The sequence below is a fragment of the Prunus mume genome, linkage group LG4 (assembly GCF_029339155.1).
Source record: "Prunus mume cultivar Tortuosa linkage group LG4, ASM2933915v1, whole genome shotgun sequence".
In the NCBI taxonomy this organism is placed as follows: domain Eukaryota; kingdom Viridiplantae; phylum Streptophyta; class Magnoliopsida; order Rosales; family Rosaceae; genus Prunus; species Prunus mume.
In genome coordinates, this window is record NC_142701.1 from 7813433 (window position 1) to 7825723 (window position 12291).

General features: G+C 35.1%; 1 protein-coding gene across 1 annotated transcript; it reads right to left on the reverse strand.

Moving 5' to 3' along the window:
• Window positions 1–8168: 8168 nt before the first annotated feature.
• ACR11 (uridylyltransferase-like protein) lies at window positions 8169–12291 on the reverse strand. The gene is made up of 10 exons (XM_008230654.3): window positions 11884–12291; window positions 11019–11076; window positions 10787–10924; window positions 10554–10648; window positions 9966–10050; window positions 9799–9858; window positions 9322–9377; window positions 9005–9110; window positions 8791–8859; window positions 8169–8434 (listed from the first exon to the last, which is right to left on the reverse strand). Exons 1-10 carry the CDS (start codon window positions 12036–12038, stop codon window positions 8372–8374), a joined length of 885 nt encoding a protein of 294 aa, XP_008228876.1. The 5' UTR covers window positions 12039–12291; the 3' UTR covers window positions 8169–8371.

Genomic DNA, 12291 nt, shown 5'->3' on the forward strand with positions numbered 1-12291 from the left:
AGACCCCAGTACCCATGAACTACACGCTAGCTAGACCCCAACTAATTACACTAATCAATTTTTACAACAAATTGCAGATTCAAGAAACAAAAACTAAGAACCTATACAACAATTTTTACAACAAAATTAGTCTAAAAATTGGGTATGTACCTCAATCTTCAACCTCCCTGTCAGATAGGCTTTTGGAGAAGAATAGACAAGTGAACCCCTCCATTCTTCAACCCACCCAATCGCCCAAGACTGCAAATTTCATTCATATTGAGAAAACTCTAACTCTCACCAACAACAATGGAGGATGGGGATGGATAAATTTGGTGGAGGAAGGAAGGCAATGAGAGAACCAAAGTAGAGAATACGGGGGGACTCCAACTCTCAGCCACATTCTAGTGATTCTCTTATCAGAGTGCAACAACAATGGAGGAAGGGAGTGCTGTGGAGACACGAGGAGGAATTGAGAGCGACATGAGTCCACTTGCCAGAGATGCATTTGATTTTCAATTTTTTATTTTTTTGGTTTTAAAGGATTTTGAAAAAAAAAAAATAGAATACACATGGCAACATTCATTAATTGACATGGCAAAATACATCAGCTGCCACATAAGGTGGTCAGCTAAGGTGGTCAATATTGTGTGTCTAAATAGCATTACTGTTATTGTAATAAGTAGCTATAAATTGTTGGTTAAATACCTCTATTTTATGCCTATAAATAGGCGCTTATCAAAGATGAATAAGAGAAGTTAATACAAGTTCATATAACAAATTCTCTGTATTTCCCTTTCTCTTATTGCTCTCTACAATTCCCCCTAGTTTTATAACACGTTATCAGCATGATATTGCTCTTGGTATATTTTCTTTCTCTGATTTCCCCATTTTCTTTTATGAGCTAGAGTCATCACATGGTATAGAGTTTCTTTGTACTCACCATCAGACTTCATCATGCTCATTTAAGAAAGAAAAAAAAAAGTTTCTTATTCTTATTACACTTGAATATGATGCCACATTTTTTTTTTTACAAATTTATAAATAAACCCAATCCTAGACATGTATTTATAAAAAAACTCAAACACTATTTAAACATAGAAACACACCCAAAATCAACAATTGTATATTTTTTGGGTGTGTTTATAAATGAGTTTTGAGTGTTTGTAATGATGAGTTTTGGGTGTGTTTATAAAGTGTTTTGGGTGTTGGGTTTTTTTATAATTTCAACCCCCATTTTGGGTGTTTTAGTGAAACTCCCTTTTTTTTTTTTACTTGTTTATTTATTTAATTTTAAGCATTATCTTAATTAATTACAACTTGTTATAATGAGTTTGTTTTATACAAAAGATCAGGGCCCGAAGTTCCTCGATCCTCATCATATAACTAGATTAAGACTTGGAATTTTTATTTATTTATTGAATTAGAACTTGAAGTTCTTTGATTCCAAATAATTGAGGGCGTGAAGTTCCTCGAATTGAAAGAGCACATAAGGACATGAAACTCCTTGATTTTGTATTAATCAAAATCAGAATTCTATAAGGCCTACATATGTCAAGAACCCGAACCAGAAGTTTCGAGTGCATATACATCGATTTAAGTATGAAGTTAAAAGCACAACTATTAATTCAAATTATTTAGATCTACGTATACAAACCTGCAGTTTCGAATATATGTTGACATGAACCTAAAGTTCATAGTTTTTCAGGGATCCTAATACTATATATGAACCTGAAGTTCATTACTTATTTGTGCCTATATGAATCTGAATTAGTTGGAAATCCAGTTCTTAAACTTGTAGTTTTATCTACATATTGAATCCACATTAATATTGGATTATCTTGGAATTTCATAGTCTTTAATTTATTTATTTTATTCCTCGTTTATACCACTTTACTCATTTTATTTTATTTATGTTGGGTTATTAGTTAATTTTGTTTTACAATGGTAATGTCTTGTATTACCACCCCAATATTGATAGCCAGAGGCGTCTATTGAAGAGACTTCCTACTTTCTTTTGTGGGTAGGAAGTTTATGATGTCATGAACCAGAAGTTCATGAAGCCCCAATATTACACAACTATTAAAGTAGTTGAAGATTATGATGTCATGAACCAGAAGTTCATTGACCGGATAACTTTTATGTTGTGGCATGACTGTCTTGGCAGTCCATATTCCTCAATGATACATAAGATTTTTATAAATTTGTAAGGACATCATTTAAAGACTCAAAATATTGTCTTGTCCAAAAAATATTATTACAAAGAATGCTCATAAATAAAAGCTCATAGGATCATCTCAGTCAAAAATTGACTTTGAGCCCATATTCAAGGGGATATTTGTAAGCCTATACAATATTTAATTATAAATCACTTCACCAATTTTACTGAATATGCTTACTAAAATGGTCACATATTTGATAATGACAGTGAGTTTATTTTCCTAAATTTTGAGACAATTTTTCCGCCGTTAGTGGGAGAAATGGCAGTTCCTAAAGAACGTCGTGAAATAGTGTTGAATCAATCCGATTTTGTCTCATCAAGATAATGCATATATAAGTTGTACATATGCTAACATGGATTGATATTCTCATATCACAATCCATTAACATGGTGACTATATATATAATGCATGCCTGGAGCATGACAGAAATATAGATTTTAAAGACTTAACTCCTCATAAGTGGAGATTATTTGAAAAATTCAAGTCCTATGAAAAATAGCGCTCTATAAGAGGTTATGATCCACATATCCTAAGTAATTCATCATAAAAGAGATGTTTGTCACATAAGTGACAACATAAACCCCTAAAGAAGTATTGGTACCTCAAAGCAATGAGATGCTTATAAATTATGCATGCGCATGCACATGAGAATTGTGGGATCACGAATTGATGATACATTTGGTTTATTAGTAGCTACTACAATCATCAAGGGCTATGATATATTAAATCTCGCCTTATGAATGTCGACAAGTTAAGCGATTGGCCAAAATGGAAATAGGCAATTCCATTTATCACTAAATATGAAGTGTGGGATATTGAACCTAAAACTCAAACACCAAATTACAAATGTTAAATATGAAGGTTACGAATTGGTGCTTGTGAAGTGAAATAAGATCACTAATATGACATAAGGTTTCCTAGTAGAGACATAGTTTTAGTCGCCCATCTCATCATAGATGCATCCACATTTCTATAAGTACAGTTGTTATTTTAACGCGAAACTTATAGCATGTGTTAAATGCATATTTATTAAGACTGTATGGTACATGAAGATCCTCAAAGCTCACGAAATATTTGAGATATATCGCATGAAGTGACCCTTTGAAAGATATAAAGTACCATAATATTCTTAATTAAGAGTTAACACTAAGAGTTTGAGTATTTTGAATTCAAATTTGATATTGTTGTAACATATTCTAACTATTAGATTAGTTGTTGATGCTACTAAAGAGTTCAATCATTTAAAAAGTGAAAAACAGGTCGAATAGTGTGATAAACGATCATGTATGAAGACAAGGTTGCTTGTATTGCTCAAATCATATAAGGGTTCATTAAGGGTGACATAGTTTCAGAAAAAAAGCCAAGAGATTGGAGTTAAACAAATTCGTTCACAAGATAATCTGGCGAACCTTTTTACCAAAGCATTTTCTGAAGCCTAAATTCCAGAAGTTAATGAAAATCAAAGGAAGATATTAATCAGGGGGAGATATCAATCAGGTGAAGCATCCCAATTCTACTACATACAGGACATATGCTTGTTGTGCTCTTTTTCCCTTCGACTAGGTTTTTGTCCCACTAGGTTTTTCCTAGCAAGGTTTTAACGAGGCAACATATGTGTCTCCAACATCATAACAATGATTCAGAAGAAAGTTGCACTCTTTTTCCCTTGTCTTTGGTTTTGTCCCACTAGGTTTTCCAAGCAAGGTTTTTAATGAGGCAACAATGTCATTATATGGTGGACATCCAAGGGGGAGTGTTATAAATCTATGAGATGTGGATGACCACCATAACATCCATTACCTCCACCCCTTATTGCTTTGTAACCTATGCCCTTATTATTGTAATTAGTAGTTATAAATTGTGGGTTAAATACCTCTATTGTAAGCCTATAAATAGGCGCTTATCAAAGATGAATAAGAGAAGTTGATACAAGTTCATAGAACAAATTCTCTGTATTTCCTTTTCTCTTATGGAGATTTTATTGGCACCCTATTATTTGTTCTTTACACCATACTAATTTTAAACATGAATAACATATTTTACCCTTGTACATAATTACTGTTACGGACAAAAAAATTTAAAATTAAAATTAAAATTGCTCACTACACCCCACATATGTTCCTGCAACTCTAGTTTAATTTTAATCTCAAACTATCATGTTCCTAAACCCTAAACCCTAGATTTATACGTTTATATTGGTGAAAAAATATCTTATATTTATTCATGAAGGGTGAGATTGAAGTTAGAGAGGTTTTGAATGAGGTACGAGTTTATTTTTTGGCATTTTGCAAGTTTAGTATTTCATAATGGTCACTGGTCAGTATCTGAACGCGATAGATAAATTCGGTGGGATGCCACCGAAACGTTGCACCTTTTTCAGTTGGGTTTGACCAGTCATGAACTTAATATTCAGTGGAGATCTACCGTAACATGGAACGTAGTTCAGTGGTTCACTACCAAACTTTTACCTACCTTTCAGTGGCATCGAACATAAATTTATTTATTTTTTCAGTAACTTATTGCCGACCACAAATTTAATGCAAACTATTTTGATCTTACTCCCATTGAAGGAACAAAAACAAGGTGACGCCCCTACTGAAGGCAACAATGTGAGAACATAATGTATAATGAACTATAGTAATCAATTCACAACTTATTCGGTAATTATTTGTCTGAAATCCTTTTTAGTATCATTAACGTGGAATTAACATTTCAAATTTTATCTTTAAATAAGATGAGTTTTATGTGTAGATATTCAATGGTAGAGATGCATTACTTAGATGGGCTCGTGCACAAGGAAAAATGAATAATATTGTCATTGTAATTAAAAGGTCTGATTATGGAGGTGAGGGCAAGAGGAGACCTCGTGTAATACTTACATGTGAGAGGAGCGGTAACTATAAGTCTTGCAAGTCTAGTGAGACAACTAATATAAGGTCGGATGCAAATTATTATTGCCACATGTTATAATGTGGTTTTAATCCTTCTATGCATGCGTCAATGCCTTACATTTCTTCCTTTCTCAGTTCAATCAAGGGAAACCAGGCCACGTGAGATTGTCATTGGTTTTGTTGACGATGATCACTATGTCCAGGTACGAATTTATTTGTTTACGCAACATATTTTAATTTTATATGCTATGCGTATATGAATGAATTCTTGGTTTGTAGGTCCATTTGTTTCCAGATCATCCTATTCCACCAGTTTCTAGAATGTGGCATGAACAAAGTGACATATGCAATGTAACACATTTGTACTCGAGGTACCAAGCGTGTGTGGATGTGTTTCAACAACTTCCGAGAGTGGAGAATGTAGCTACTACAGATACGGTCATCCTAATGACTGACGAAAATGCACCCATTACAGAATTGAGATTATAGACCTAATAATTCTATTTATTTTCTTATATTCACTTTTTTTAGTGGGACAAACTTCATAACTAATCAAAACAACAATAGTTCCAGATCTAATAATTCTATTTATTTTTTTATGTTCACTCTTTTTAGTGGGACAAAGTTCATAACTAATCAAAACAGCAACAGTTCCATGAGTTCTAATACAAACCTCATAATTAATCAAAACAACAAAAGTTCCATGAGTTCTAATACAAATATGCAATAACTAATCAAAACAACAAAAGTTCCATGAGTTCTAATAAACGCATGCTAGCAAGTCAATTAACTATGACGACGTTGATATGTCATGGTAGACCGTATGTTTGTACTCTCTAAAATCTGTTGCAAGGTCTCAACTGCTTGATAAACTTGGGAAGGTCGTGTACGCAATGCAACTGTTTCCCCTAATGCCACGAGCGGCCTAGTAAAGGACAATATATGCTCGTCACGCTCTTGTATTCGATAGATGATCACTGAAAAACGGAAACAAATTCGGTTGACTATCACTGAAAAAAGAACACATATTCGGTGGAGTACCACTGAAAAACCAAAGTACATTCGGTGGGAATCTCTTGAAAAATATAAACAAATTCGGTGGACTACCACCGAAACAAGGTAACAATTTCGGTGGTAACCCACCGAAAGTAAAATTAATTTTAGTATAGATCAAGTTCAAATTCGGTGGACTACCACTGAAGCAACGTAACCATTTTGGTGGTAATCCACCGAAACTAAATTCCAGTTTTGTAAAACCACGTTCGAACCATGCACCCACAATGTTGAAATCAAAAATTAAAATCAGACTTTGGCTTTTCAAAAGTGAAATCAAACGTAGGCTTAATCAACACTTAGAAACGTAAATATAGAAATCGAAATTGAAATCAAACCTTGGCTCTTCGAAGGATTTGTGAAAACTTGACAAATTGGTGATGGATGCTTGAGATGGTTAAGGAGATGGTGGTTTGAGACGGGGTGAGGCGTTTGGGGTTGGCTGTGGGGTGTGATGGCTCTATTTCAGAGATGAGTTCGGGTTTGCAGAGATGGATTGTACGATGGGGTTCGGTGGTTTGCAGAGATGGGTTGTGTGATGGCTCTGTTTCAAAGGGGATGAGGTGTGCAGTGGAGCTTGTTGTAAATTTGATGGGGTGTGTCTACAGGAGGAGGGAATTTTTGATGGGGTGGGGCTTGATATCAGATGGGGTGGGGTTTGGTTTCAGATGGGGTGTGTATGAAAGGGAAGAGGTTTTTTGATGGGTGGTGTATTATATGGGATGGGGTTTATACAGTGAGTTAGGGAATGGGATTCATGAGGGCAATTTAGGAAAAAAAAATAGGGTATAATGAGTAATTTGAAATTTTATTAAAATTTAGTGGAGTGTAAAAAATATGGGGTGTAAAGAGCAAATACTGGGGTTCATATAGAATTTCCCTTTCTCTTATTGCTCTCTACAATTCCCCCTAGTTTTATGACATCTCTATAATTTTCCTTGAGTTATATAACATTTTTTCCTTTCTACGCTTAATGGGCCTAAACTCTTTCTCTATTATATATGTTTTTTTTTTAAAATACTAGTTTAGAAATCTCATTCATTTTCTTTAATCAATATATACTTTCTATTAATAAGAAAATTGATGATTGGTAAACGAATATCCAAATTGAAATTATATACGATCTAGATTTTGAGCATTTGCATTTAAGAATTATGTATTTATTCACATTTTGTTACACCTCAACCGTTATAAAAATTTAACGAACTCTAATATGAGACACGTCAAACTCCAATTATTAATCTCTCTAATATTTTCTTTTTTAAACATAAAAAAACCTATCGGTAAACCACCCAATATCCCAACAACACCATGGCCGACCCCTTAACCCAACAGGCAACTCCCTCCTCCTCTCTCTCCCCCACTTTCTGTCTTTCCTATTAATTCAACCAACCACCAACCAACATCCCTCCTCCTCTTCAATTTTGGTTTTGAGAGGTTGATGCTTTACCGATGGGTTTCAAATTAGGTGTTGGGGTTGGTGATTGTGGTGCATTAGGATAGACAAGGGGACGATGCACCACTTTGTTGCCTCTATCCCATACCAGCACGTGATTGCTCAAATTCAATTCAGCATGATGGGGGAAAGAGAGAAAGAGGGCAGAGAGAGAGAGAGAGGGAGAGAGAAGAGGGGAGGTTGGCTGGCGGTAAAGAGGGAAGAGGTACTGCTTGTGGGTGTAGAGTGGCTGTCGGGGATTTTTATTTTTTATTTTAATTGGTTGTTTTTAGCTTTTTAATTTTATATAGACTTAGTTACCATTAAAAAAAAAAAATTATATAGACTTAACAGTGTTAACTTAGCCGTTAAATTGAGTTTGACTTATCATACCTTAAGTCATTAGATTATTGAAACGATCGATAAATGCACAATTGTTAAATGCAGAGGCTCGGAATCCATATACTCTATACTTCAGAAGAAAAGCATGAGATGGTCACTTTTTTCGCATGTTTTACTCTGCTATTACTATTAGGCTCTTGGCCTCTATTCTATATTTATTGCAGAAAGCAAAACAAAGCAAGTGGCTAAAGGAAGAAGGGTAACTATGATATTATTACAACAATTTGGACAATAATATTCTACATTTGATTACATTTCCTTACTCTTATATCTTTTTATATTTTTTGTCCCTATTTTCTTCAACAGAATAAAAAGGTTGCAACAGTGTTCCAGAATTTCGCTTAGCCTCGTGGAAATTCCAAGCTTCATGAAAATGTAGTCTACATGGCTCAAAAACTCCCCTCCTCAGTCGTTGGTCGCCTCAAGTAATACCGCAAGCTGTTAGCAAGAACCTGCAAAAATTGGTAGCAAATTGAACAGTCAGAATTGAGGCATAATGGGAAGAGTAGACCCTATGCCTTGTAAAATCTGGAATGAGATTGACTACAAGGGTAGGCTCAACTCAGCAGTCTCAGTCATAATCTTATCATTCATAACAGAATCAACCATATTATCTACAATTTTGTATTCTTTCAGGAAATAAAGGCTGTCAGTATGGGAGGCATCTATTTCAAATTCATCAAAATGGTAAAGTTGGTGGACGATTGAACTTTCTCTCAGAAAACTGGAAAACAGTTTAGCTTTGACCACATCAACCGCTAATATATATGAAATCCAATGCTCTAACAATGCCATAATGCTAGGTTACCTGCTGGAGAGGCTTGATGAGAGGTTTACCCCTGTAGCTAACGTGAAACTTTGCCTTGGCCAACAACCCCTAAATCCAAAGACAATAATAAGAAATAAACTTCATTACCAAAAAGAAAGAGTAGAGATGAGCTCAACAAACTTGGATACTAGAGAAGGAAAAAAAGAGAAAAATAAAAATTGAAGCTGCAATGGTAAGTGAGACAAGACCATACCTCAGTGTCGAATTCTCCTGATTCTACAGCAACATCAATGTCAGTTATAGTCTTTACAAGATCCACCAGTAATCCAGGGCGATCAGCTGATTCCACAGAAAGCAAACTGCAGAAATCTAATATTAGAATAAATGAAGACAGACAAATGTAATAACCAAAAATAATCATTCACAGACCAGATTAGTTAGAACAGGATGTCAGTCATGAATAACAGTTAAAGGCTGTTGTGGGTCTGCAGCCCCAACAATTTTGGCGTATGGGAAATGGCCGCTGGTTTGCAAAAGCCCATCCTATCAAGAAAGAATGATGCACATTACCTTCGGTTGGGGCCATCATCACTGATGCTTATGTGGGTTGCTACATCCACATCAACCTGAGGAATTAAAAACGAGTTTGAAACGGGACAAAATTGTGGGATGTAAATGCTCTTTGGAAGTTAAAGATGTGACCGTGATCAAATTTCAAGCCAATACCTTACCTTAAAAGTGAACAAAATTGAGAGGGAGTGGCAAGAATAGTTATTCTCAATGATCAAATAACTAGGGAATAGCTACTCACGAAGCAGAGAAATGAATTATTCCCCAGAATGACTAGAATTGGAAAAGGCAATGCTTATGGAGTGAATTTCAAATGAGAAACCTCAAAACAAGAAACACATGCATTATGTGTGCATGCTAGGACATGAAAAATTTGTGCTGTTTTTTTGGAAACTGAGAGTGCACAGATGCATGGTACCTACATGAAGCTTCAACTACCCAAATTTTGTGCAAATTAAAATAATTAAGTTCAAGAACCTTTTCTGGTGGCGGAACAATTCCAAAAGCTGCTCCCATCGCTAACTGGGAACTTGATTCCTGGACCACAAATTTGATTGACTAAGAAAGCTACAACGGTGGAAATTGTAAACCGATTACACCAATTACTATCTCAAGAACAAATGGAAATGGTTAAGAAAGAATACCGGATGATACTCTATCAGATTATTTATAATTGTCAAACGAATAGCCTCAAGCAATTCTGGATTTTCTACTTTTCTACCAGTATCACTGCAAACAAATCCCACCATCGAATCAACAAATGTGTATTCAGCAGCTATCGGAAGGACAGATCCATTAAGCTCACCATAATCGCAGGTTTAAGATTTAATTGACAAGATAAATTTTTACTGGCATTAAAGGAATACTGCTTTCCCCTAATTTTTAGGTGCCATAACTTTGCATTAGAAACACATGAAATAAGGACGAACTTCATCATATAGAACCTCTTTAGTAAAGAAAACGATGATATAATATAAATATATCATATCTGAATTGAAGTCAGCACTTTGGCAGTACATAAATCTAATCAGCAATCAATAATACCACAAGTATGGAAGTATCTATGCACAACAAGGAAAAGAAAATTAAAGCCAGACAGAGAAGCAGAACAAGCAGAAAAGAGATCATTGCAATCAATTGCAAATTGACAAGTATTAACACTAACATAGAAACAACCCAAAACTATACTTAATACAAGGCCACGCGGTCATCTATCTATAAAGCATACTCACGCTCTGGTGATGGCAAACTTGTTGTGCTTTCCAGAAGAATCCAAATAGACATTGGCCTTGACAACATTCAGGCCAAGGTTCCTAAGCGCACTCATCTGAGACCCAGTTAATGAAAGTTGAATTATATGTTCAGACATAGACACCAAGACAGATCATTCAAAATATTTACATCTATGCAGGAGCAAAATAATAGACAAACAATATTGTTGGAAGCAGTGAGTAATGATCTATACAGTATCAAGAAGAGCTCCCAGCCGGTCTCCAAATGTTATCTCCACCACAGTTGCATTTGGGTCAGAGTCTTGATCAATAATAACTTTGGGAATTGGGATCTTGTCAGTTTCACTTTGACTTCCATCAGGTTTACCACCCTATTTTTTGACATCAAACACCCAGTACAAAAATGAGGTATTCACCAGTTAATATTCAAATATTACTGATTACAAACTCAAATTTATTAACTACCTCCACAGCTGTAGCAGAAGAGGCTCGTGGAGTAGTTGAAGTTGATGAAGATAACAATCTGTCAAAGACTCGGCATACTTTTAAAAGATAAAGAATAGATGCAAGACCTCAGTTTAATGCTTGCATATATCAAGAATATTCAGCTAAGGTAACTTAATCTAACTGTAAGATGCCAATACAGGAATTTTTAAATGTACTAAACACTACTACCAAAAATCTATCAGCTCTCCTTGTGGCTTGAATTCAAACCACAATCAAGGCCTTGGACTCAAAGGTTCAAGAGCTGGTAGATTCAGAGAGCTCAGACAATATCTGATAATTCCAACCTCAAGTACCAAATACATGATGATATTTACAGTCACATACTGAACAAACTCTTATAAAATGAGTTAATATTGACTGCAAAGCTCATACTAATGGCAAGCTGATATGCGAAAGACTGCATATTCAGGAATTCTTTTTAACCAGAATATACAAGTTGATTAACTTATTAAGACTTCTTTTTTACAAGAAAAAATTGCAGAGAAGCATCAAACGAACAATTCAGCAGAAGCAGAATCCCAGAAATTACAAGGAACCCAAGAACAATAGCATCGTTGAGCAAATATCATTCAGACTTCAGAGTATTAGAGACTTCAAATGAGATAAATACCAAACAAAAACAACCCAAGAAACAAAAACCAAAGAAATCTATAACCAGAATAGGAAAGGCAGTGGACCCATAATGTCAAAATCTTAAAGCGTTTGATCACTTTCTATGAAAAACAATCAAATTCTGAAAACCAGATAAGAAAGTAAGACATGCCCATCAAAGAAAATAACAAATCAATAAATTCCAATTAAACAATGAGCATATATACCATACCTTCCCTTCTGAACAATGCAGAAGCTTCTAGAACCAAACCCAAAGGACCCTTCTACTATAGCCCCAGTTTGTAATGGAATTGCAAGGGGTTTTTTCAAACTACAGTTACTATTCAAGTTAACCCCAAGACTGCAAGAAGCCATAGCCACAGCCATTTTGAGCTTAAAAAATTAACAGACCAGAAAGAAAAGGAAATGCAAATGGAAAGAAGACGGAGAGAAATAAGAGGGACTAGAATGAACCCAAATCAGAAAGCATGGCAAATTTGGAGAAGAAATGGAAATGTGAAAAATGGGTTCGGACAAGAAGAAGAAACAACTGGGGACCAATACACATCGTAATATGCGCCATTCGATATAGGAAGAGGTAATGTTTTATCTTGCTCTGCTTACTTCTCCTTAGTTCTTT

Excerpts from the sequence above, each read along its gene's own strand:
- ACR11 (XM_008230654.3), bottom strand. The coding sequence starts at position 12,038 with ATGGCTGTGGCTATGGCTTCTTGCAGTCTTGGGGTTAACTTGAATAGT. Across the intron at positions 9,378-9,798 it reads TTGTTCCGCCACCAGAAAAG|GTTGATGTGGATGTAGCAAC; the intron begins GTTCTTGAACTT and ends TTAATTCCTCAG. Across the intron at positions 8,860-9,004 it reads CAGGAGAATTCGACACTGAG|GGGTTGTTGGCCAAGGCAAA; the intron begins GTATGGTCTTGT and ends CTTTGGATTTAG.